This window comes from Talpa europaea (assembly GCF_964194135.1).
Source record: "Talpa europaea genome assembly, chromosome: 10".
NCBI lineage: Eukaryota > Metazoa > Chordata > Mammalia > Eulipotyphla > Talpidae > Talpa > Talpa europaea.
Window position 1 is genome coordinate 22,080,348 of NC_140077.1, and position 27,221 is coordinate 22,107,568.

Below are 27,221 nucleotides of genomic sequence, written 5' to 3' on the forward strand. Positions count from 1 at the left end.
AGACATCATGGGTGACCATTAGTGCTTGGGGACTGAGGGCATCCGCTGTGGGATGGGGAGAAACTGGCATCCAGCTGGCCTCCGGGTCTTCAGTCTTGAGCTGAAATTGACACAAAGACTTCTCACCAGTTGAGAGAACAGCTAGAGGGAGCAGGGACACAAAAGGAGCTGAACCATGTCTCAGGCTAGAGTCCTCGGGAGGGGCAGTGGCCACATGTCACCAAGGTGACTGCTTGATGCCTCCTCAGGATCAAAGGACAGAGTAAGCATCCAGAGTGGAAGATAGAGCCCACAGGAGGAAAACTGCATCTCGAAGCCCAGCGCTGTTCGGTTAGGACACCCACTCTGTCACTTAATGCTTGTCCTTAGCTGCAGCAGCTGTGTCACGTGGTATGTCTAGTTTAACCAAGATCTACTTCTGGATGATAAAAAACACCCGGGTGAACATCTTGAACCAGATTTTAGCAGTGACTCCCACTGGGTATAAATGTGCCATGGCGGGTGTAGCGGTGTCAGAGTCCAGAGTAGGAGGAGACCCTCTTCAGCATCTGCTCGGTCCCCCTGCCCCCCAGTTCTGTGGCACACTTCTGATAGCTGCTTCCCTAATGCTGGCATGTTCCAGCAGTACTGGAACCCCCAGGTCCTAGGGTTTTTTCCCTACACCGGAAGCATCTGCTAGCCTATGGGCAAAGAACAAAGGGGCACCTCATTCCAGACAGGCCAAAGACTGTAAGAAGGTGCTTTAGCAGAAGATATTTACAGATGTGATCTTTAATCCTTGCAAATTCTTGGGAAATGGGAAAGGAGCCAGAAGACGGAAGAGAACTGTCCTGGTCTTCAGAGGAATGAGGTGAACTCCAAGAACTGCGGGCAGGGAACCTTGCCCCCAAGCCCCTCAAGCTTCTGTTGCAGCCTATATTAAGTGGGTGGCATGTAAGTATTTGGGAGAAAACTTGCACCTCTGGGGCCTTGGTGACAGATGTGGCCCTCCCAGCAGTTTTGCTGATGCCCTGGATGTGGCAATGCTAAGCTTCTAGCAAAGTCCTGTGGCCAGCGGGCTCCTGCTCTGGGTGAGAGCATTCACCATCCTGCCAGGGACGGGAGCCCCAGCAGAGTCTGACCCCAGTCTCTCTCCTGCTTGCCACTTCCACCCCAGCACAAGCCAACATTTAGTTCTTTAACACGGGATGGCCTGCCAAGCCTCTTCCTGCCTTTTCTAGAGCACTCAGTCATAACCCCCTTCTCCCAGGCTCAGTGCTCCTGCCTCTAAAGTGGAAGTTTACATGTGAGGGTACCCCACTGGTCAGCACAGTGCCTGCCGTGTGGGAGCCCTAGAGAATCACCAGCCCAGGGGTTTCTCTCCTGAGGCCTGGAGGTGGCAGGGTCCTGCCGGGCATGGGGAGACTGCCCTGTGTGTGCCTCCATGGACTCTGCCTCCAACTGCTCTCTGTCCTCTGCGAAGTCTTGGCCCAGGGCCAAGTACACAGGGCAGCAGGCTCAGCTCCTCCTCTTTTCCTGCCTCCCCACTTCTCCTCCCTCCGGCCTGAGACTGCACAAAAAGCTGATTACAAGGAAATCCCTGGTCTGCTACTGGGAAGAAATGGCTGCAAGTATCAGAGGACTCAGCAGGGCCTTAGCAGCCTCCCCCTGCCCAGCTTGGAGGAGCACTCATTCGGAAGCCAGGAGCCACCTGAAACCAGAGTACGACGCGGTGGTGATAGGAGCAGGTAAAGCGGGCTGAGCCAGACAGAGGGCAGCCAGACCCAGCATGTGCTGGCGTGAGAGCAGGGGCTATGCTGGAGCGAGAGCAGGGGCTGTGCTGGAGAGCCCACCAGTGTGCCAGCTGGCACCAGGGTTCGGGGGCTGACTGTACTTTCAACTTGCTGTGTGGCCTGAGGCAGATGCTTGCCCTCTCTGAGCTATGGTCTTCTCATCTGGAATGACCAGGGAGGTCCAGGTAAGCTCAGGGGCTTCCATGTATCTCCTGCAGAAATCAGCTAGCTGCTGCTATGTTCCTGGACAGCGAATGGTAGGTAAGGTCAGAAGTCCAGCCCCCCAAGTGCCCCAATTTCTGGTTGCCATCACCTCACCACTAAGGTCACCCATCTCCAGAGGAACCAAATCATTTCATAAAGGGGAGTCAGAGAAAACAAACCAGTTCCAGAGATCCCACCATGTGTCTGCAGAGGGTGACGCCCCCTTGCCTGGCACCCCTGGGGGATCTGCTACGGGGATCCTGCTATGCTCTGTTGGCCCCAGCTTCAGCGTGCCCGAGTCCACTGGGCTGAGGCTGTGAGGTCAGGCCCAGGGCACCTTCCTTGGGGCCCGATGACAGTCACCAAGGATCCAAAATGCAGCTTTTGACATTATTTCCAACTGAGTTTATGCAGAGAGAGTGACCGGCCCAGAAGAAGAATGTGCTCATAGTACAGCTTTAAAGTTGCTTGCCCATGTGGGCATTTCTTCATCTTTTACGGACACATTTATGTGTGTCCGTAAATGTTTAATGTCACCTCTCCTGGGAAAAGTGTGCACACACTGACATACTTCAGTTTATTATAAATGCTGAAATTAAGCATGTAGCACACACTATTCAATGCCCTAAATTCCAGGCAGCCAGTTGATTCTTCCTGAGTTTCTGTGATTTTCACCAAACTCAGTAGCCAACTGTGATTGCAACTAGTAAATGCGGACAGTTCCCAAGGGACAGTTACTTTTTTCACTTAAAGAGTACGACAGGTCACATGAGCAGCTGGCAGCCACCTTGAAGATGGCCCTGAGAGGTCCTGCGCCCTGCACGGAGAAACTAGGGTTCTGAGGGTTGACTTGACTCCCAGAAGTCAGCACCTCTAACCCACACTCCCGGTGGACCCCATGGGGCAGCTGCAGCCCACACAGAGAACTCAGAGCAGCTTCTCTCAACGGTCCCCTGCAAGATGCTGCCTGAGGCTCCCTGGACTCGGCCTTGCAGTTTCAGAAGAGCAAAGGGGAGGCCCAATCAGGGCAGGGGCAGAGGGAGCATGAAGGAAGAGGGTCCTGGCCAGTCGGGTCCTTGACATTTGTCATTTGAGGTCTGTTTGTGTGTTTGTAGGTTTACATATGGTGACTGCCTGGAAGCCTTTGTTAGCTTTCCAAGATTTATGACCAGTACTAATTAAAAGACAAACAGCTACCATTTATTGCAAATCACCCCAGAGTCAGGTGCTTTCCACATATTGTTGGTTATTTTCCCTTCCACACTGCAAGGGCCTGGCATCCTTGCTGTTTTACATATGAAGAAGCTTGAGGCTCAAGGTGACTGAAATGACTGTGAGGGCCTGCCTTGGCAAACAGCAGCAGCCAGCTGGAGCCGGGATGGTCTCTGCCTCTTAATCTGTTGTATGTATTTGAGAGCAGACTTTTTCAAACCACAGGTTGCAATCCGTGAGTCCCATCCAGCCTATTTTTAGAACTTTCTTAGGAAAAATTTCAAAAATACACAAAAATAGCCTGCCAGCCAGCATTTTAAAATTCCACATAGCTCATCATCTGCTTATCACATGATGAGATTTCACATTGGTTCATGAAACCTGTTTCTGTGGGGCGGATGCCAGGTCACGGTGTAAAAATGTGGATTTGCTTCCTGTGGCTTGTGATCAAAGAGGTTTGAAAAACTCCATTTTGGAGATTCCTTTAATGGATGAGAAGCTGGCTCAATGACCTCTAAAATTCTGGGAGTCTCTGTGTGGAAAATGTAAAACAAAGTCAGCTCAGCCGTGAACAGATCCGTCACGCGGGTCACTGCTGCTCTCCTCTTTATGGGTGTTTGTCAAGGGAATGGCTGAGCATTTCATCTGAGTTAACATGGCCTTCGAGCTGGACTCGGAGAACACAGTCATCTACTGACACCTTTGGAGACTCAGAGTGACCTTCTCTCACCAAGGAGAAACATATGCCAAGTGACTCAGGAAAGGCCAGCAGCCCGCCCCGAAATCTGCCAGGGTGTTTGCTTAACAAGGATTCTCCACCAGCAACCGCACCTTCTCCTTCGAGTGAGGAGAGAGGGGGCCCCCACTTGCCTCAGAAATCCCACTCCAGGTTCCCGCTCCCCAGCCTGCTGAGCAGACCCTGCGGTGGGGTGGGCTCTGCAGTTCCCCGGGCGCTCCTGAAGCTTCTCAAAGCTGGAGCAGCACCAGCTCCTGGAGAAGAGGGGAGGGGGTCAGGCGTGGACCATGGGGTCTCAAGCCAAGTTCAGGGCTCCTTACTCAAGGGCTGTCCTCTTAAGATTTTTGGAAAGAAATGAAATGTACAAGAAATAAATGTGCCTGTTCAGCTGGCACCTCTGAAACACTCCTCATCACTCATCACTCTAGTGTGCTTGGAGCACTGCGCACTTTGTTTTCAGCTATACCTGTTTTATTTGGGGAACACTGGGATGTCACAAAGACAAACCCCTGTGAATAACGCCTCCTGGGGCACTACTGTGGCCTGCGCTTGGGCAACACAAGTCACAGATGACAGCAACTGTGCACGTGACCAGAACTCACCGGGGCTCCCGTGATTCCATGCTGGACAGGGCCCTGGCATCAGCAGACCAGGTCCCCCCAGCCCCACACCCCCATCCTCCCTCCAACATCACCCTCACATGGCCAAGTGACAGAAGCCTGGAGGCCAGGCTTTGTGGGACATTACTCGTCTACTGGCCCTGAGTGCCTCCCTGCCCCTCACTCCACCAAGGAGCCACTGGCCAGGCCAGGGTGACAAGACTTTTCTCCAAGCCGGTGCAAGAACTAGAGTTTTCTGATTTCCCACAGACCGGGTGTTTTATGCAGCTAGTTGCTCTCCCAACACCCAGGTGTCGGCGGGGGCAAGGGAGTCTTCCCCTAAGTCCCGGCTGCCTCTCCTGGGCCTTTGTGGGCACGGGGTCAGGGGTGGGTGACCGTGCTCCTCAAGGAATGCGTCTGTCTGCCGCTGACCAGTGCTGCTTTCCTCCCCCTCCCTGTCTCGCTGCAGGACACAACGGGCTGGTGGCTGTGAGTATGTGCCCCCCCCTTCTCCGGGTTCCTGGCCGGCGGCTCTCTGCAACTGCAGGGTGTTAAGGAGCAGCAGTTAAGGAGGTTGTCAGCCCCCCCCCCAAATGCTTGTGGATTTCCCTCATAACCTTGAGAGACTCAAGGAGCTTTCGAAAGGGGTAATGGAAAGGCGAGGAAGAGTGGGACTGACAAAGCCTGAGGATCTGGGGCTGGGCAGGGCCCTCTGACTCCAGACTAGGGGGTCCTCTAGTGGAGAGCTCTGTGCACGCCGGCTAGATCATGTGCCAGCCCAGAGCACCCCGCATGGAGCACACAGTCCTGAGAATGGGGAGGAACCTGGTCAGCAGGGAGCCAGGGCTCTGCCCCCAACACAGTAGGCTTCTAGGTCCCAAAATGAGCCAGGCCCGGGACTACACCAAGGCGATGCTTCTCAAACCTGAGTCCGGTACTCTAGGAAGCCAAAGCCTGTGCCGGGGGTTTGGGGGGGGGGGGTGGGGGAGGCTGTTGAGGCCTCAGGACAAACACGGTTGTCTTCCTGAAGGAGCATCAGCTCTGTGATGTCAACACAGGCAGGCCTAGCCGTGAAGGGAGCGCAAGATTGTGTGAAACTTCTCACCGCCTGGACAGAGCAGTTTTACTAGAACATTTTACGTGTAACTCGGTCGATCAGTAATTTAAACTTTAATTTTACATTAATATAAACATGGGTTCATCTCCCAGCTCTGCTACTTTTTATCTGTGCAGGTCAGGAGAGTCACTGGTAGGGCCTCTGGGTCATGGGAAGAAGAGGAACACGCAGACTTGTCCTAAGGGAGGCGGCTCGGGTGCTCTAAGGCCTGGCACACAAAGCCTTGACGCAGAGGGCGCCCTTGGGTATGGTGGTTTCTGGCTGGGGAGGCTGGCAAGGACACCTGGCACAGATGCCCTTCGGTCAAAGACCCAGGGCCCCCTGCGGTTAATCTAGCTGGTTGGTGACCCAAGGCAGCGCCCTGGGGAACCAGGATGGGGTGTCTCAGTAAGAGGGTGTCAGGAGGAAGCTACTCTACGAGTCACTCATACTTTAGCTGGATGATATGGGGAGGAGCTAAGAAAGTAGGGGGTTGTTTTAAATTAGATGCTGTCAGAAAGTGGGGGTAACCCTGTGACCTGGCACGTTGATAGACCTAGGTCCAGGGCTGGGAGCCCAGGCTGAGGAGAGCAGCTCTTGGTGAAGAAGCAGCAGCTGCTCACTGTGGCCATTTGGTATTTGGGGTGGGGGGCAGGCAGTGTGGGCGAAGGTGGCAAGAGACCCTGGTCTGTTTTGCAAAGACAAAGCTGTGAAGGGACTTGCCCTGTCTCAGTTTCTCATGGTCAGATCACCCTGGTGAGGTGGCTCTGTGAGGCTATGGTCCTGAGAGGCTGTGGTCCTGAGAGAGCGACACCTCTGAGGGCCGGGCCGGCTTTCTAGTGCCAGACTGGCCTCTTTCCTTCCCCGTGAGGATGTGTCAGGAATCCTGACCCTACGTCCAGCCATCTGTTCAATTCCAACAACTTTTCTACTCATCAGTTTCTTGAATCTGAGACAAGCTATTCACCTCACTGAGCCCCAATTTCCTCACCTGTGAGGTGGGGGGAATCACATGCCTACCTCTAGGGGTGTAGCTGGGTCAGATGAAATGATGCACTCACATGTCTGGCAGGCGGCTGTTGCCAAGTGAACTTAAATGCCTGACCTCAGACCTACCCATCCCTGCCATCACCGTGGTGGTGGGGGAAGGCAGGCCCACATTTTAGGTCTGTAGACTCAGGACCAATGTGATTCAACCAACACTTATTGATTTCCCTCTAGGTACTAGAGAAACATTAATTAGAGCTTCCCAAATAAAGCTGTGCTGTGATCATATCTTCATTTGCTGAGTGTGTCCGAGGTGCCAGGTACACCTCAGTGTACCTGGTGGTTATTATTTTCATGGGTGGATATTATTAGATGCAGTGGTTATTATTTTCATCAGTCCCGTTTTCGCTCATGGGGAAACTGAGACCAGATGAGCTGGGCTGCACCTGCAGAAAGAGAATAAGGGGATTGGAAGCAGACAGTCTGGCTTAGCACTTACAGAACAAGTTCACTGTGCTACCTCTGGTGCCCCCGAGGGGCGAGGGTGGCCCCCCAACTCGAGAGGGCAGATCAGCTTCACCCAGGAAGTGGAGGAGCAGGAGCTTCTTGTAGGATCTTGGAAAGCCTGTGGGAGAGTGGGAATTTACAAGGGAATCCCCAGGGGCAGGAGCCAGGGGCCACGCAGGCCCTGTAGCCAGGTCCCTGAGAGGGTGGGCCCGGTGTGCCCCGCAGGCAGCCTACCTTCAGAAACTGGGGGTGAACACAGCAGTCTTTGAGAGACGCCACGTAGTAGGGGGTGCTGCTGTCACTGAGGAGATCATCTCAGGTGAGCCCCAAGAGGTGGTGTGGGGTGGGGAGGGGGGACCACTGGTGACCAATGGTGACTGTCTTTGTCTGACTCTGTTTCAGGGTTTAAGTTCTCCCGAGCGTCCTACCTCCTTAGCCTGCTGAGGCCACAGATTTACACTGACCTAGAGCTGAAGGTAGGTCCTCTTCCCGCTCCAGCCTGCCCTGAAGGTGTGGGTGTGGTGGGGGGAGTTTCTTCTTCCCACCCAGGAGTGAAGACCCCTGAGCTCTGCCTCCTTCGGAGGATTTGTCCATCCTACACGATCTCCTTGGCATTTTCCACAGAATTTTGTCTAGCCCACCTACCCAGTGTCTGAAAACTTGGGAAATTTCTTTAAAGCCTGACAAAGCCTGAGCTTTGTCTACCTCAGGCCCTCCTTCCTACACACAGCCATGGCTGGTGCCCTGCCCCGAGACTTTCCTTGTAGAATCCTGCCTGCGCCCAGGGCCTCAGAGTTTGCAAAGCTACCTCAGAACCTGCACCTGATCTCTGACCTCATTAAACTTTGGATCCTGGTACCATCTGAGCAGCTTGGAGGTAGAAGCTGGACCCCAGGGACTTTCACCTCCCCTGAATCTGGGGCTGTTTGAGGGACCTAAGGACTGGGGTCTGCCATTGCCAACTTCTCTTAATCAGTCTCCCGCAGTCCACAGGCTGGCCGGACTTTGCGCCCCCCACCCCACCCCCACCTAGCCGGTTCCTTTCACCCCTTGCTGCCTTTAAGAAATTCAGAGCCGACTTAGCAGCCGCCAGCTTGGTGCCTCTGTCACCCAGCACTCAAAGAAGAGGGTCCTCTGTGGCATCTTATGAGAAGCTGCCTGCACCTTAGCACTCACTTTGCTCTAAGTGGAAAGTTTGAAATCAATAAGATGTTCAACCACTGTTCACAGCTCTTGGCTGCTCTGATTTGTATAGCGAATTCCCTGAATTAGATAATGAAAAAGCCCCTGAGGGACAAAGAGAAGGAGAAAGCACCAGGTAGGACTGGATGAACTCTAACCAAGGCCTGGGAAAGGGTCTGCGGTCTTCAGCCCACACCAGATGGGAGCTGGAGGTGTTTGCACAGTAGCAGACATGGTGCAGAGAGTGGGAGGGGGCAGCAGGAAGGGTGCTCCTTCTTTGGAAAAAATGTAATGTGAAAACTAAGAATCACAGAATAGAAATTCTCTCATGATTATTCTCTTTATTAAAAAAAAATCATTTATTTGAAAATGGCGTTATCACAGGGTTCCTCTAACTAGAAATTCCCAAGTGGATTGAGTATAAGACTTGGCCTCTGACTCTGGACTACATTAACAGGATTATGTAGCCTGGAGGAGACAGTCCTGCTGCCTGGTGCACAGAGCTAACCCCTTCTGGGGACAGTGACCACCTGGAAGGCATCACAGTAGGGCCAATAAACTTTTAGGGATCATCTGTTTCCAAAACAATAAAAATGAGCACCGATTTCACCAGTGTCTCCCATCTTGGACTATAAGTCTTAATGTTCAATTGATTTTTACCTCTTAGTGTCTCCCATTTATGATGAGGAAACCGATCTTGAGGGAGGGTAAATTCACTCGCCAAGAAATGACAGAGAATTTGAACCAGGTCTAGCTAGCAGCCTCTTCCTCCTTGTTCTTGAGCCAGGCAGAATGTGCCACCTCAGCACCTCTATCCCTTTGCAATGGACAGGGTCACAGGCGTGAACTCTGCAGCTCCAGCCTGAGATGACAGTGTCTGGAATTGACTGGCCAGTTTTAAACCCTGCTTTGCCATTTTTCAGCTGTATGATTTGGCCTCCAGGTGCCTCATCTTCCTCACCTATAACGTGGGGTGATGCCTACCTCCCATCCTGTTGTGGTAGTGACTGTCTGCTCATCACAGTGCAGGGCGTGCTCAGGGCCTGGTCACTGCAGGGAGCATCATCGCTCCCATGCGGCAGTTGAGAGGAGCAGGCGGCTCACAGACCTGTGGTTGGGCTACTGCCTGCCAGGCTGTGCCACTCCAGCCCCGAACCCAGTCAGACCGAGCCCTCAACTGGCATGTGCAGCTGACTTTGGTGCCCTTTTGCCACTCTTGAGCCATTTGTCCACTCCACTACCTTGGCCCATCACTCAGACCTGTGTTCTGGGCCTCAGTTCTCACAGCTGTCAGTGTGAGCTCTGGATTGGAGGACTTCCCTGTTCTATCCACCCAGATCCTATCCTAAGTTTGACTTTATAATGGCCCCACATTAGCCATGGAATCCAGGCTGGGAGGGCAATGCTTTTGCCCTGAGGGGAAGGGGTGCATTTTTATCCCTTATCAGCCAGCAGCTGCCTCTCCAGCTCTCCCTAGACCAGCCTTGACCTCATTCAAGGGGCAACCCCTTTTACTCCCTTCCCCCCAAGAACCTTCTGGGTCTGAACTGTATTCATTTGCTCCTGCTTTTCTCCTAGAAATCTCTGAAAGGCAGGGCTCTCAAACTGTCAGGTCCACAACAATGACCTGGAAAACTGGAGGCAAACTGGAGATTGCTTGAGGTTTCTTGATCAATGATCTGAGCCAGTGGGGCTGGACATGACTATTCTGAAACAGGAGGCCCCCAGGCTACAGCTTTGACAATGACACCCCTTAAGACCTCCACATCTCTGATACACCTTGTCTCTTCCTAACAATTTCCCCCCAGGATGCATGCACATACCGAGAAATCTCATGGGTATATTAGAAGGTTTTGTTTCTGTTTATAGAGGACAGCTGCATAATATGCAAATGCTAATGGATATCATCTAATGGTGATTTAATTCCTCTTCTTATTCTGACACCACATAAGTAAATCAAGAAAGGCAAAAGCTCACTTTGTAAAAGATTATCTTGGAATCGTAAAAAATCGTATTTGTGTTCCATCAGTTATACTTGAAACCACTCTGGGGTTTCTGCTGGTCCCTTTGGGGGGAGGTGGGTATTGATGTGTTCATCCAATAATGAAAGCACCTGTGGGCCAGGGAAAGGCCCTAAGCAACGCGGGTGAGCCGGGAAGACAAGGCCTCTGATCTTAGTAACGGAACTTGAGGCAGAGTGTTACCTGGAGAAAGGAATGCGCAGTACGATACAGCCTGGACTTATGACCAGAAGCCTCCCTGCAGAGTGACATGTAAGCTGACATTCAAGTGCTAAGAAGTAGCAGCAGAGAGAACCAACAGAGTGTTTTGGTCAGAGGGAAGTGGAGGTGGACAGACCCAAGGCAAAAGGAAAACCAGTGTGGCTGAGCAGATGAAGGACAGGCAGTGGATGGTGTGCGACTGGGGCAGGGGCCAGTGAGACAGGGCCTTGCGGGCTGTGACTGTTACAGGGCAGGGAGAGGGGCACCCCAGACCCCACAAACCTGCCTGCATGAGGACGAGACTACATTCTACCCAAGCGCAGTGGGCAGCCAGTAGAGGTGCTTAATCAGCCAATGGAGTGATGGGATTCACAATTTTATAAAACGTCATTCCACCCGAGGGAGGGTGTGGATTATTGCGGAGCCAGCCATGGCTATAGGGTGTCCATGAGGGGTTCACAAGATGGCGGCTCCACAAGATGGCGGATCAGGCTGAGGGGCATTGGGGATGGAGGGAAGTGGTCAATGCCTGGAGGCAGAGCTGGTGAGACTTGTGGTGGGTCAGATGCCACAGTGAGGGAAAAGGAGGAATAGATTTCACTGTATTAAGAGAAACCAAGCTGGAAATTCCTCTAACTTAGAAACAAAGTTCTCCATCCTAGTGTTAGACAGGACCCTGGAGGTCCCTCAGCCCCTGCCCCCACCAGTGTTTGGATTCACCTCCACAAAACACTCAGCTGGTGGTGGTCCTGCCATCTGGAAAGACTCCAGTTTAGGGAAATTCAGCTGTAATTATTGGAAAGCTCTTTTCTGGTTTCCTCGTGTTTCTTAAAATTTCTGCTCTTAGATCTCATGCCTGTGTACCTGTCTGTGATGAAGCATTCCTTCATTCAGTTCACAGAAGACGAATTGATTACACTGGGTCTAGATGCTGGGGACACAGCTCTGAGCATGGGACAATACCCCTGACCTCAGAGAGCTTACCTCTACCTGGGGAAGAAGGAAGAAAACAGCAAGGCAGGTTGTGTTAGTGCTTTGAAACACATAAAGCAGAATGAGGGGTAGAGACTGTGGAGTGAGCAGGGGGGATTTGCTAATAAGCTTGACATTGAGCCAGCCCTCAAAGAGGTGAGGGAGCAGGCCAAGTATCTGGGAAAAGAAATTTCTATAAGTCCAGATATCAAGTTGTATACATTAAATACATACAGCTTTTTAATGTCAATCATACCTCAATAAAGTGGTTTAGGAAAAAGAAACCTCTAGTGGAAAGAGTAAGTCTTCTTTGTGAAAGTTCACAGATATATTTTGTTCATCTGTACCTCTGTTATAGGACAGGGAGAGGGGCAGCCCAAGCCCCGCAAACCTGCCTATTCTAAATGGGTTCTGCCATCCGCCACATCAACACAAAACATATGAGACTTTAATGGGAAGGAACTTTAATACAATTAGGAAACAATACAGGAACGGCAAAGAATCTAGTTTCTAAATCAAGCACCCAAAGTTACCCGTCTCCTCGTGGGTAAAAGTCCATCCATATGGGATTGGCCCAGAGCAAGGCCCCAAAGCCTGCCACAAGTCTAAAGCATCTTCCAGTGGGGACCCACAGAAAAGGGTCACAAACAACCAGACAAGTCGGGAAGGAAAAGAGCAAAATCAACATCAAGATAAAAGCTGCCATTGTCACCTCCCCACGGGTCTCACCCACATCTGTGTCACCCAGGCCACGACCAAAAGACAAGCACAGTTTCTTCACGTGTCTCTAGGCTCCATGCGCCTCTTCCAGGTCTCCTGGCTCCATCCTGCTTCCTTCCTCAGTCTCTTCTGTGCAGCTTCTCCTCTTCCTACTCAGCTCCACCCTCCCTTGGGTGGGGCAGGGAACCTCCCCCTTTCCTGGGGACCACCCTGTTGCACCTCCTTTGAGGAGGTAGGTGTGCTCTTAGAAAGTTCTGTGTGCTAATCAAATATTTGTAAATCAATTCATATTTTAAATGCATCAGGGGAAACTTCATTTAAAATGACCCCAGAGTAAATGAGTCTGCAAAGTAAATAAAACTTTTTGATGTGAATAATTTATCTACCTTGTAAGTATGGATTTTCACATAACCATTGCTCTATTGTGTCTTTCTAAATTTTAATTATTTCTAAAGTGGGGAAGATACAGTCTAGTGCTGAGAGCCCGGGGCTTTGGAGTCACAGAGATGTGGTTTTTAAAATCCAGATCCACCTCCCAATGTGACTTCAGACAAATGATGTCACTTCTCTGAAATTCTGCTGTTGTATTTGCACAATGAGGATGATACACTTACAGAGTTGTTGTGAGGTCATCGTTGTCAATCTTAGCACACTCCTGGCACAGGTAGTGTGGTGTGGCTTGGTGTGGTGTGGTGTAGTGTGGTCTCTCATAGGGTGGCTGGGCAAGAGAGCTTTTTTTTTTTTTTAAAAAAGATTTATTTATTTACCCAAGCACTGGGTACACCCCCCATCACTGGGAGGGTGAGAGAATTCACCAGAGCCAGAGCGGGGAACAGAACAGGTAGACTGACGAAATACACTGCTGAGGGGAGCAGTGAGCAAGACAGGAGAGATCTGTCGCGCCATGTGGGACCCTCGCCAGTGGCCGGGAATCGAACAGGTGCTGCAGATACTGCAGGCAACTTCGCAGCCCAGCACTCAACCTCTGCACCACCAGGGGAGTCCCAAGGGCTTTTTAAATGCTTAAAAAGTAGGAACCAGGACCCCATGCTTTGGGAACCTACATGCAGGTACCTAAACAGTCAAAAACACAATCAGAGAAAGGTCAATGGTCAAAGCCATGGATCCCTTCAAATAAGACCTGTGCTAATTGTGTTTTGCAGAAACATGGGCTGCGGCTTCATCTTCGAAACCCCTACTCCTTCACCCCCATGCTGGAAGAAGGCCCAGCAAGCAAGGTGCCCAGGTCCCTTCTCCTGGGTACAAATATGGCAGAAAACCAGAAGCAGATCGCCCAGTTCTCACAGAAGGATGCCCAGGTAGGGGATGCAACCAGCCACTGATATCCTCTTCTCTCTCCAGCCTGGAGGGGACTCTTGTTGGAATTGTCCTAGAACACAGTGTCCAAAGACCATGGGGGTTTGGCCAGACCACCCCTCCTGCCCTAGAAGGTAACCAGTCTCTGCTGCCTTTTTTTTTTTTAAAGATTTATTTATTTATTTTTATAAAAGAACTGGGGTACAGGCCAGATGTGCGGGAGGGTGAGAGGATTCACCAGAGACAGAGCAGAGAACAGAACAGGCAGACTGACGAAATACATTGCTGAGGGGAGCAGCGGGCGAGACAGGAGAGTCCTGCTTCGCCATGTGGGATTCTTGCCGGCTGGCCAGGATGGAACCCACGCTGTAGAGTCTGTGGACAGCTACACAGTGCAGCGCTTGACCACCTGTGCCACCAGGGAGGCCCTCTCCTGGCTTTTGATGTTGGGCACTGCAAAGAGCCAGAAATGGACAATGACTAAGACTGTGGACATAGGAGACCCTCAAACCTGTGTGTCCTGTGCTAGGTGACCTGCTGAATTTCTAAAGGGAATCTACCGGTATGTGCTTCTACTGCAAGTGCCTTCCATCTCTCCAGTTTTTAGACTGAATTCCAATCGGTTATCAACATTAAAGCAAAGAAAACCAAAAACAAACAAACAAAAAAAGAAATATCGGACCAGAGACAATCAGGAATTTAGGACAAGAGAGTTGTAATAAATATGCTTTCAATTTGTCACCAATTCCCTTGCAGCCCCAGACAAGGAAGGTTCTGTTGGCATGAAGTGGGATTGCATTATAAGGAATTTGTTGAGTTTCCTTTGTGTTGAAGAGTCACTGACTTATGTAATGGGCCTGCTGTGATCGATTTTGCAGATATACAAAGATCCTTTGACAGGTCTTTTGGGTATCAAGCTAAAGGTATAGCATCAACTCAGATCTGGATGGGGATATTTTTATAAGAAGAACCTGGGTTAATACAATCCCTGTGTGTTGCTTTTGATTGTGTGGTGCTAAGAAAGGGGCCCAAATTCTGGTGTTTTCTTTGTGCATTGTCATCTTAAAGGCCTGCTGTGGAGAAAGCTGTTTAGCTTCATTTTCATAGCGATTTCTCAAATGTCCTTCCACCCAGAACTTTGCTTTGGTCACCTTATTAAAACCCCATGTGTATACCCATGAGTCTAGATGATCCCACTTAACAATTCTGGGCAGAGAAGCAAAAAGGGCCTCATGTGTGGCCATCTGTCCCTGTCCCTGTTCCTGTCGCCCCAGTGAAGGTGGGCGTGGTAACCAGGACATCAAAATGGATTCAGTTGTGGAATTTGTGGAGTGAAGAGGTGCAGCCTCCTATTTCTGCTTATGAGAGAGGACGTGGGAGCTGTGCACGCCTGGAAAGAACAGTCTACATGTGGAAACATAGCACAAGAGAGCTTGCTTCTACCAGTCATGTATAGAAAGACAGGATGAGAGGAAGGACTTTCAAATGGCTTCAGGGTTTGTCACAGAGCCCACATCCCAGGATTCTTGCCCATTCTCTGTGGCTAATATGTGGTCCTGGCTGGCATTACCCTTGTCCCTGCCACCACCCGTGACTCTCTTGACCCCCAGGATCTCTGATCTTTTAGCATTAAAGCAGCACAGAGCTCTAGGAGTGAGAGTAACTCAACATGGCCACGGTAGGCATGAAGGCTGAGGTACCACCAAGCCTCTGCTGGGAGGTTCAGCAGCTTATTTGGGGGTAGCATGGAGAACAGAGTGTGGGTGCAATGCCTGGTGCGATTCAGGCAATGGGGCCTTGACTCGGGGCTCTGTTCCAGGCCTTTCCCAAATACGAGGAGTTCATGAATCGCTTGGCACTAGCCATTGACCCTCTGCTGGATGCTCCCCCTGTGGACACGGCAGCCTTTCAGCAGGGATCCTTGGTGCAGAGGCTCAAGTCGCTCTCCACCCTCAAGCCCCTGTTGCAGGCAGGTAAGTCCAAAGTGCGGCGTCAGGGTTGATGAATGACCTTTGTGGAACGCAGCCCTTGTTCTCCATGACTGGACATAAGCCTGAGTCTCCAGGGCAGCCCGCCAACTGCCATCTATCCATAAGGGGCTGCCTGGTGCACTTTATTTATTAAGTAGGTCTTAGCCTGGTGTGCCTTAAAAATAGAGTCTGAGGCCAAGGTTTATGGGCAAGTTGTTCATTTTTTAAGGGTGACCACAGGAAAAGGCATGAAGCTGGAAAGAGGGGTATCAATCCATGGTGCTGGCTACCACCGCGGGTGACAGGGGGCTGCGTCATGACATAAAAATAAACATTTATTTCTCACGTGACTCCCCGGCTCAGCTGGACTCTGGTCCCAGGCATGTGCTGGACTCTGGTCCCAGGCATGTGCTGGGGCACATCGGCAGGGGCAGCTCTGCTCTGGGCTGCTCATCCTCTTCTGAAGCGCCAGCTGGTCCTGGCATGGCCTTCTGACATCAGCAGCAGATGCACAGAGGGCAAGTGCCACAGTGTGCACCTCACATCTGTGAAGAGCCCAGTGGCCAAGCAACTCCCATGGATGAGCCCACAGTCAAGGTGCAGGGCAGGTGGCTCGCTACAGCAGGAGGTAATACAGAGGTGCCTGGGAATGTGGGTACGGGGGAAGGGTGAAGAAGATTTATCACAGATGCCCAAAGTCGACATTGCCTCCCAGATCACCAGAGCAGGGCCTTCGAGCAACAAGCTGACAATAAACATTCATGCAGTAAGCATGTATCGAGCAACTGTGATGTGCTGGACACCAAGTTAGGTGCTGGGGCGATAACTGGTGGAGCTGATCGCTGCCTTCGAAACCTTCGTACCCAGTTTCTCTCTGCGATGGTGTGAAACAGTATCAGAGGGATGGGTTTGTCAAGCCGGCACCTTCCTGGGGTACAGGTCTTCAGAGTTCAAAGGAAGGAATACTGTACAAGTTTTCCCAGACATCATGCTACAAGCCAAAATGTACTGAATGCCTCTGAACTTTCAATGCTTTATATATTTCATTTAATGCCCACAATAGCTCTTCGGGGCATGAAATGACTGTTTTACAGATCAAGAAATAAGCGCAGAGACATTATAGGTCAAGGTGTTTCCTTATTGCCTGTCTCAGTTTGTGTTTATGTTTTATGAATCTTCTCTTTTAGGCCGCATCCTAGGGGGCCAGCTGCCCCAGTATTACCAGGTCCTCACGGCTCCAATCACCAGGGTGAGAGACCCCTCCAGCTTCAGGCAGGACCACACAGTGGGGGGCCCTCCCTCCCTCCCAAGGCTCCTAAGCCCTTCTCTCTGCCGTTTTGCCGTCCCAGGTGCTGGATCAGTGGTTCGAGTCTGAACCTCTAAAAGCCACGCTGGCCACAGACGCAGTGATTGGAGCCATGACCAGCCCCCACACTCCGGGCAGCGGGTGAGTGAAGGCAGACGCGGGGCTGCCGGCGTGGGGCGAGTTCCCAACAGGAGCTGTTAGGAACTGGTTACTGCTGTCACTCTCTGAGCTGACCCAGTGTGCCGGGCTCCAGGCCAAGTGCCCCAAACACAACTCGGTCAGCAACCAGAGCAACCCTGGAGAGAAGGCGTCCCTTGCTCAGAGTCAGGAGTTAGTAAGTGGCAGCGCTAATCTCCAGGCAAGTTGTTTGATCCCCCAAACCGCCCCCCTCCATTCCTCCATTCCTCTCTCCTCCTTCCTTTCCTCCCTCCACCTCTCCCTCCTCCTTGGTGTTCTTCCCCCCTCCTTTCTAGCCTTCATTTTTCTCCCTTCAGCTTCAGTGAGAGAAGCCTCTCTCCCCCCTCCCATTGTGACATCTCAACATGAGCATCTTCCTTCCGCTCTTCTCTCTCACTTCTCCTCCCATCTCTTCCCCTCCTGGGGCACCCACGCCACTCCCTCTGCCCGCCCCTCCGCCCTCCCTGGGCTGCAGGACAGGTACTGGCCCAGACACCTTCACAGGTGGGCCAGATGCCTTCCCTTTGTGTGCGCGCGGGCTGCGCTGCCGGCCCGATCCAACAGGGGGCAGTCACACACAGCGGAGCCTGCGGTCGTGGTCTGACTTAATGAGCCCTTGTAAGAGGAGCAGGAATGGAGGCGTGTGTGTGTGTGTGTGTGTGTGTGTGTGTGTGTGTGTGTGTGTGTGTGTGTTGGGCTCGAGGATGCTGCCAAGCTTTGGGCCATTTCCAGGACACCAGAAGATGCAGCTAGAAGCTGTCAATGTGGCTTTTCTCTCAAGGGACAGAGCACCCCTTGGAAGTGGTTTCTCCACCCACAGTGAGCCAAGCCCCAAGTCCCTGGGGCCATGATAAAGGGGGTTGGCAGCAGTTGCCACCCCTTAGCCAAGCTGTGTGAGCCACCAGCCAATTTGGATCTTCCAGCTGGAGCTTCTTATCCTCGTCTCTGTGGGTCTCTTGCTCTGTTGTGAAATGTGCCTTTAAATAATTTGTTTCTTCATTAATTCCTTCAATAAATATTGATGACGGAGTACTTGCCTTTGCTAGGTGCTGGGGAGATACTAGGTGCTGGGGAGTAGCTGAATCCTCATGGGAGAGGTAGTCACAGAGCAGGTAATGATAATGGAGTCCTGTGAGTGTTTTCACAGGGGAACAAAGCAGGGAAATGATGTGGTCTCGATCAGAGGAGCCGTGAGGAAGACCCCCTCCATCTGAGACTCCAGCATGGAAGGAATCAGCTAAACAGAAGATGAGGAAGGAAGGGCTTCTAGGCAGCATGCGCAAAAGCTGGGTTCTAAGCAACACATGGTCCATTCAAGGGCCTAAAGGAGTTTGGGAGGAGTATGGAGTGTGAGGGGGAGCCGGTGAGGGGGGAGGCCGGTCAGCAGCAGGAGTGCTGGGGCTGCTTTTGGAGACTCACCTCTCCAAGCAGCGATGAACCACTGACACTTCAAGGAGAGAAGCAGGCGGGGGAGCAGAGCTGAGCTTTGACATCAGCCTCCAGGTTGTGGAGGAGAGGTCTGCAGGTGAGAAATAGAGGAAACCACTGCAGCAGTTTAAGGAAGAGAAGGGAGTGGCCTGGCCCGGGGAAGAGGCAGCAGGGAGCAGGGCCCTGGGTATGTCTCGGGAGGCAGAGTTGATAGCTCTTGACTGGATGCAGGTGGTGAGGGGCAAGTAGGGTGTAACCATGTTCCTGTTCAAAACTGAAGGTGCCTTTGCCGAGATGGGGAATTTTGAGAGAGCAGCTGGTTGGGGGCTGGGGAAGAGCCTGGGTTTAAGATGGCTGCCGGAATGAAACATCCAACTGGGATACCTGCGACTAGGTGGCCATCCAGTGGGAGCTCAGGAGAGCGCTGGAGCGGCAGGTTTGGGCAAAACCACAGTGTTTCTGGCACTAAAGGTCTGCACACAGACACCTCTGTGCTGTGCCAGCACGTCACATGGGAGGCAAAAGGCTCTTGCCCTTTCCAGTTCATTTCCAGGTCGGTGGGGAAGGGCTGATGGGGGCGGGGAGAGGCTAAAGGTACAAAATTGAAGGGAGATTTGCACTGAGAACTCAGCAGAGATTACCCCTCCCCCATCCCTGATTCTGCTGGTCTGTCCTCAGGTATGTGCTGCTACATCATGTGATGGGGGGCCTGGAGGGAGTGCACGGGGCCTGGGGCTACGTCGAAGGTGGCATGGGTGCCCTCTCCAATGCCATCGCCAGTTCAGCCACTGCACACGGAGCAAGTATCTTCACTGAAAAGGTGAGTGGCCCCTTACTCCCACCCTAGTTGTTGGCAGCGACCCCAGGATAGAACCAAGTCTGGGATTCAGAAGGTCCCTTGGTTTACTGAGGAACCAGGTAGGGCTGGAATCAAGGGTGAATGTTCTGTGGCTGGTTAGTGGCTGAGCAGCTTCTGGCCAGGTCACAGTGCTGTTGCTGCCCGTCTTTGAGTTCACGGCCACTGACCCACACTCTGGCTGAGGCTTCGCGCTGGAGGGGGTGGGCTAAGGTGTCACAGGGAGCGGGGAGCTGGGCAGGCCGGGTTGGATGAGGAAGCTGTGAGTGCCTGAGGGGCATGCAGACAGTGAGAAATCCCCAACTTGGGTTTCCTTTCTGGTGGTTTCTGAAACCTCTTTCCGTTGGGCTCCAGACTGTGGCCAAGGTACAGGTGGACAGTGGAGGGCGTGTCCAAGGAGTGGTGCTACAGGATGGCATGGAGGTGAGGAGCAAAGTGGTGCTGTCCAATGCGTCGCCACAGATCACCTTCCTGAAGCTGGCCCCACAGGTGAGGCCCGAGGCCTGAGGAGGGAGGTAAGGTGTCTGTCAGGTCAGGGCGTGGCAAGTAGGGGGATTGAGACAGCCAGGACTAGATCAGGTGGGGGATGCAAGTCTGTGTAGATGCAGAAAGCCAGTCTTTCTCTCCACTAATGGGGCCTGCCGGCCTTAGCTGTGTCTGACTGGCTGAGCTAGTTCAGGACGGTTCCACCCACATGACCAGGGCAACTCAGCTCTGCTCCGTGGTCTTCTGTCCTCCAGCACCATCTTCCAGGCATGTTCTTAGCATCTGGCAGAGGGCAAAAGTGAGCAAACTCAGTCACGTTTCCAGGCTTCTGTTTGCATGCTACTTGCTAACTTGGGCCAAACCCAGAGTCAAATAAGGATGTTACAAAGGGGCATGTATATGGGGGGAGAGTGGGAAGGATCTGGAGCAACTTTTGCAATTGATCATGACTTCTCTGTCCCCCAACGATAAGATAATACACCTATGAGCAGAAGCTCCCAACCATTCGTGAGGCTGTTCTTGGGTCAAAAGTATCACTTTTTCTAAGTGATCTCACTAATAAAACTCAACAAATATTAATTCAGAATCATTTTATTAAGTCAATTGGGAGATAATCAAGACCTCAAAGAGCTTACAGAGCAAAGGAAAAAAGAAGCCTGCAGATTGCTGGACACACCCAAAGCAAGAGCTGTTTGGGCTGTTTATCATATGGTTCCCGCTGGGGCTCAGAGGAAGGAGTGCACCGAGCAGGAGGTCCCAGAGGGCTGCACAGAGGAGGTGGTTTGGCTGAGCTCTGAAAGGCAGCGAGGATTTCTGGAGATAGAGGTTGAGGGACCAGTCTAAGCAAAGGAAGAAGGCAGCCCCCTGGAGGCCTGGGGATACCCAGACCTTTTCTGGAAACTTCTTCTAGGAGTGGCTTCCTGAGGAGTTCGTGGGGAGAATCTCCCAACTGGATACCTCGTCACCTGTAACCAAGATCAATGGTAAGAGGCATCCCAGACTCGGAGCTGTCTCTTGTGACAGTCTCTGAGGACGAAATCTCCAGGTCTGGAGACCTCTGTCATCATCTCTATTTTCCGACCTCTAGCCTGCCCCCCAGTGAAGGTGAAATGAGTTTTCAAACCTTTTCTTCCCGGTCCACCACTTGGACAAGCAGGGAGAAGACTAGGAAAGGGGGTTCCCGAGGTGCTGAGGACCCAGGCCTTTATGCCCTGACTCTCCTTTTTGGCTCCTCAGTGGCTGTTGACCGGCTGCCCAGCTTCCTGGCAGCCCCCAATGCTCCCAGCGGCCAGCCGCTGCCCCATCACCAGTGCTCCATCCACCTGAACTGCGAGGACACCCTCCTTCTCCACGAGGCCTTTGAGGATGCCATGGACGGCCTGCCCTCCCGCAGGTAGGTGGATATTGTCACACGAGGGCCAGGGTCAGGGGACTTCCAGAGCCCCGGGATGGCCTCTTCCTGCTGGCGTTAAACATTCACAGTAGCTGGGGGCCTGCCTAAATCCACAGGTAAGTTCTAAGGATAGGAACTGAACTCTGGGGGCCAGGTAAGGGGAAAAGTAGGACACGTTTGGCCAGGGAGCGGAGAGGCAAAGGTTGGCAGAGATCAAAACAGCATTGGAATTTGGTAAGAACTGGAAAAAATGCTTTCTAGGAGAGAAAAGAAGCTTCTGTGATTCAGCAACCTTCACGGTGCTCGCACTCACTGGATTCCCCCAGCCCACTCCACCCCACCCACCCCGTTCCATATTCCCATATCCTTACTTATCACCAATCAACCACATTCATACAAAACTTCCCACGTCAGCAGCTGTAACTCCATCCACCTGGGGCAGGCAGGACATCACAGGAATAGTGTCTTCCCACACTGGCGCTTACCCACTAAGACTTGCTGAGAATCTACTCCGTGCCAGGCTCTGTTTTAGAAGCAGGTTGGGGGAATTAGGGCCCAGCAGGGACATAATACAGGATACAAAGTTTATCATTGGACAGACACACAACTATTTATACCCTGAAGTGAAGCAGCATGCCTTGGGGCCCCTACTCATGCCAGACTTAAGTCAAGGGTCCAGCGACTAAACAGCAGCAGAATTAACACATCCTCTGGCCCACTGTGACCTTCTCTGGTGGGAGATAAGACGATAAAAAAACATGCCTGATGGTGTGGGGAGAAGCAGGTTGGGGAGGGTTTGCTAGTCCTTTTAAGGAGGTCAGGAAGTCCTATCTGATAACATGACATTTGAGAGAGACCTGAGGAAGCAAGAATACAGGTCTTGTGGATGTCTGAGGAAGAACAGTCAGATAGAAAGTCAGGTACAAAGGCCCTAGGGCAGCAGTGTGCTGCTGTGTTGGAGGCTAAGGGGATCCAGAGTGACTGGTGAACGAGAACCTGGAGGGAGTGGTAGGAGGAGGATCCGAGAGCTGCTAGATGCCCTGGGGCCTTGCTGATGAATTCTGCTTTTACTTCACGAAAATTTATGCAGGGCCTGACTTAGGCCTTAGAAGGACCACTCTGGCCACTGTGTGGAGAAGGTTAGGGCACCCTTGTAGTAGTAATTGGTTACTATTGCAGAGTCCCAGGGAATAGGAGGGGCTTGCACCAGGGTAGGGGCAGCAGAAGTGGTAAGGGGTCCTGGTGTTGGGTGTTTGAAGATAAAACTGACAAGATGTGCTGATGGGCTAGAAATGGGGTATGAACAACAACAAAAATGAGCCTCAGGAAGAGGGTGTTTCCCTTTATTGAAGAGAAGAAAAATGTGTGCATACGGAGGAGCAGGTTTTAGGGGATGCTAGGCTTTCAGTTTGGGTTTGGACAAATTACCATCAAGATGCCTGTGGGCACTGAAGTTCAGAGGAAAAGTTCTAAGTGAGGGATGTGGGGAAAAGGGGCAGGGTATGTGGCTTTGAAGGATGGTCAGATCTGGACAGCAGAGGGAAAATGTGTTCCACGTAGAAGAGGTGTTATAGGTGGGGAGGGGCAGGAACTAGCACGTTATTCTGTTGGGTGTCAGGCAGCCCCAGCTACTCTCTTTTGCTTGACCTGCTTGGGACAAGTTTGTCAGACAGGGGGAAGTTTGGTTAAAATCCAGTTTCCTGAGAACCTGCTGTCTTAAACCTGGTCTCTCCCCTCATGCATGTTGTCTGTCTGGAGCCTGGAGCCCCTGATCAGAGGACAGGGTGTGTGGTGGAAGGTCAGCACAGGCCCTGCATTCACAGGGGTGGGTAGGCCCAGAGACCCTGGGGGCCTGTGGGCCTGGAGCCATGGCTGCTTGAGGGTGGACTGGGAGCTCCGCGGGGTGCTTTACACTCTCAGTGGCCCACGAGCCCATGCAGGGGAGCAACCACCATGGTTCTTCAGAGTGCTTTGGTCCTGCTGGGGTGTCATCTCACCCAGTAACTTGGTCCCCAGTCACCCCATAGAGGCGCCCCAGCCCCTTCCCTCAGGCAGCGGCTGCTCTTCCACCCTGAAGCTCTCACCCCACCCTTGTGTCTCAGACCTATGATTGAGCTCTGCATCCCTTCCGCGCTGGACCCCACCCTGGCTCCCCCCGGCTGCCACGTCATCTCTCTCTTCACTCAGTACACTCCCTACTTGCTGGCTGGAGGAAAGATCTGGGACGAGCAGGAGAGAAATGCTTATGCAGACAAAGGTAAAGAACAAGAGAGACTGTCCTGTCTCCAGAGTAACGGGCTGGCCCTGCAGCCTGACTGGATTCTTTTCCTGCTGACCCTCCCATTCAGAATCAACACCCACAGGTCCTGTCCCAAGGGGTGAGGAGTACACAAGGAAACCCAGGTCAACACAGTGACTGCCTGCAGGGCTCAGGCAGTGGGCTAAGAAAGTAAAATCACACAGTTCCTGCCCTCAAGTTGCTCGTGGTCCAGTGGGGGACCCTAATAAGGAATCCAGTCTTATAGTGCAACATAGTGTGTGCACCAAAGGAGAGAGCCTTGAGCCAGAGAGACGAGCAGAGCTTGCAGAAGGAAGGGACATTTTGAACTGGGTTCTGAAGGATGAATAAGAGTTGACCGGGCAGCAAAGAGCATTCCAATCTACAGAAGCAATTTGAGCAAAGCAATGAGGTGAACAAAACTTTGCCTATGTGGGGAGAGACAAGGAACTTTGTGTTTAGGTAAGGAGGTGGGAAAGACTCAGGGAGAAGAGGCTGAGATCCATGGTCTTTGTGCTCACTTAGCTACTTGCTCGTGTACTGTTTTTGATTTTTGCTTATTGAGATGTAATTTACATATGATAAAATAACCCATTTTAAAGGTATAGAGTTTAATGAGTTTTAATAAATGAGCCAAGTTGCACAGCTCTGATGCCTCTTCTTTCTCCTGATACCATCCCATTTCCCTGCTGCTCGGCACCCAGTGTTTGACTGCATCGAGGCCTACGCCCCTGGCTTCAAGGGTTCTGTGGTGGGCAGAGACGTCCTCACACCACCTGATCTGGAGAGAATCTTTGGGCTCCCGGGTGGGGTGAGTATCAACCTGGAGGCCCTCATTACATTTTCCTCCCTATGCCCCCTCCCCTAGTGTGCCCTCTTGGCTCTTCTTGTCCCTCCACACCCAGCCTTGATTGGGGACAGGGAAGTGGTCAGGCCTAGGGCCTGGGGGAGATACAAACAAGAAAGACAGCACCTGCCGAGCCCACCAGGATGCGGCCCTGCCGAAGGGGCGTCCAGCTCAGCCGCCGCCACCTGACCTTCTCCAGAGGGCGCTCCTCTCTAAAGGTGGTTGTCCTCAGACTTGGATGTGTGAAGCTCTCACTGAGGCTGGAGGAGGGGCTCCAGCTGGGCCCCAGACAGTAGCCAAGGGCCTGCACAGGTGTTGAGGGCCTCTGCCTGGCTGGTAGGGTGGGATGGGATTGAGGGTAAAATACATACCAGGCAGCACAGATGCAGGGCGGGAAAAAGGTGTGAAATGTCTCATCAATACTTTTTATATTGATTCGTGTTATAATATAATTTTTTGATCTATTGGGTTAACATATTATTATACCTGGCACTACTGCATCACATATTTGAATGTTAAGAGAGTTGACCTTAAAATTTCTCATCGCAAGAAAAAGACCAACTACTCGAGGTGATGGATGCGGTCATTTCACAACAGACACATCTGCTAGTGGTCCAGAGGTTGCACTCCGGAAACTAATACAATGTTATATGTCAATTACACCTCAGAAAACTGGGACAATATATATGAGTGACATTAATTTCACTGTTTCTCTTTAATTTTCAATGAGGCCACTAGAAAACCTAAAACAACATACATAGGTGGCTCACATTATATTTTTACTGAACATCACTGGTCCAGATGCAGAGCAAAGTGGGCCAGGCGGCAGGCAGGGCGAGGAATGCTGTGTGTGGATGGCGGGGGCAGGCAGAGTGGAGAAGTCTGTCCTCCTTTGTGCATGCAGACCTCAGGCTCAGGGATGTGAAGGATCTTGCTGGAGGCCAGGGAGGGGAAGTGTTATCCCCTGGGGCTGGGCAGAGGAGAGCAGAGTGGGGAGCAGACTTGAGGAAGAGGATGAGCTCACTTTGCCACTCATGGAAGGGGCAGGGAGAAGGACATCCCCCTGGCGATGGCCAGTAGGTGCTGGTCTTCCTGTTCAGACCTCACAGTAACAATATTCCCTTGTGCCACGCCTCCCTTCATGCAAAGCCAGTGCAGCCAAACCCAGCTCCGGCCATTCTCCCTGGCAGGCCATCTCTGTGATCCTGCTGGAGCTTGGACCAAAGAACCATGTTCCAGCAGAAGCATGTACCAGCTACAAAAAAAATCAATTTCTTCTATTTGCAGAGCAAGGGGGATTCTTGGTCCATAGCAAAACCTCTGCAGTCTCCGCTGTCTTTCCCATTCAGTTTGTTCGCATACTGCATTGCTCCTAACCTTTCTTTCTGCTTAATAAATGCCTCCGGGAAATTTCGCCCCCAGCTTTAGGATGAGGGCCTATTCTTTTTTGCATCTTAACAACCCAAGAAAATATGCTGGAAGGAGAAGAACCTTCCTTGGAGAAGAGGGGTGGGGAAGAAAGCCGGGCAGGCAATAAAGACCATGACACTCCCATGCTAACGGCCACGGCCCTGCCTCTGCAGAACATATTCCATGGAGCCATGTCCCTGAGCCAGCTCTACTTCGCCCGCCCCGTGCCCCTGCACTCCAGCTACCGCTGCCCGCTCCAGGGCCTGTATCTCTGCGGAAGCGGGGCCCATCCTGGTGAGTGACCCTGGGTCCCACTCCCTGCATGGGCTGCGAGGGCTGGCAGGAGGTCAGAGGCTTACAGAGACAGTGAAGAGGAGACGCAGTGAGGGAAGGGGCTAGGGGGCATGGAACTCCCAGGAGAACAAGCCAGCCCCTTACTCGGAGTTCTCCGCGTACAACAGGCTCGAGGCTTCCCCCAGGCTGGCCACACCTTAGGTTAGTGCCCACCGCCTCCTCTTGTGGTCTGAGGCCTGTGCCCACTCTCCAAATTCCTATTTTAGGTTGTGAGACACCCATGTCCCTAAATGCCCCACCCATCTTGTAGACCTTCAAGAATCGGTACAATTTTTCAGTTTTGAAATTCTTCCCTGCACCTACCCCAAGTCTGATGGACCCTACCAGGCCCCTGTTTCCTAGCCACACTGAGCTCTGGGGGCCTTTTCCTCCCTGAAAGGGTCCGTATTCCACATCTTCCCCCTCACACCCTTAGCCTTGTACTTCAGTTTTGAGAGTCTCACTGTCTAGCACATGGCCCCTCAGACCTAGAAGGGGCACTTGCTGGACTGGGCCCCTGGGCCCCTCCCCAGAGCCCTGCTGCAGGCAGCATGGAGGAGAACCCAGACCCTGGCACCACCCTTCAGGCATCCCCCTTCTGTTTAGCCCCTGGCTCTTCCCCAAGCCCAGGCCCTGCCCGCTCCCTAGCCAGGTGCAGAAAGGCCAGGGAGAGGCACTTGAGGAAACCTTCGGTTCAGAGTGATTCCCTTCCAGGAGGAGGTGTCATGGGAGCGGCTGGACGCAATGCAGCCCACGTGGCCTTCGGGGACCTCAAGGGCATGTGACTCTGAACCAGCTGCCCCAGGAAGAAGACTTTGAAGTCTCCCCTGGACAGCTTCTCTGGATGTGGCAAAGCGGCCAACGCCACTCAAGCTTCATTTTACACTAAATACAAGTGACATTTATACTCATCAAACTTGCACCCACAATTTCATGAACTGGTTTTGTTATAGAGCAACCCCGATATTAAACGGGTTCCTGGCTGTGGGTCCTCACCCGCGCGCTTTAAAGGGACTTATGAATACTCTACTACAGACACGCAAAAGGGTTAATAAAAGGTTTATTTACAAGAGAAAAAGAAATAAGGAAAATATACAACTCAGGGAGAAAATAGGGAAATAAAGTCTTTAATGCGTCCTACCCGATCCGACGACCTGGAAACCCAAAGTCACTCCCAGAGCTGACCGGACGCTGTCAGCTGGCGGAGAGCC

At 52.2% G+C, this 27,221-nt stretch overlaps 1 protein-coding gene across 1 annotated transcript; it reads left to right on the forward strand.

The window, feature by feature from the left end:
* Nucleotides 1-1,600: 1,600 nt before the first annotated feature.
* PYROXD2 (pyridine nucleotide-disulphide oxidoreductase domain 2) lies at nt 1,601-26,795 on the forward strand (the record flags this gene model as incomplete). Its single annotated transcript, XM_084245914.1, has 16 exons — nt 1,601-1,727; nt 4,993-5,012; nt 7,339-7,432; nt 7,516-7,589; nt 13,373-13,528; nt 15,346-15,499; nt 16,684-16,745; nt 16,846-16,943; nt 19,086-19,227; nt 19,618-19,752; nt 20,660-20,732; nt 20,986-21,142; nt 23,245-23,399; nt 24,125-24,231; nt 25,851-25,971; nt 26,725-26,795. 16 exons carry the CDS (start codon nt 1,601-1,603, stop codon nt 26,793-26,795), a joined length of 1,746 nt encoding a protein of 581 aa, XP_084102040.1.
* Nucleotides 26,796-27,221: the final 426 nt, after the last annotated feature.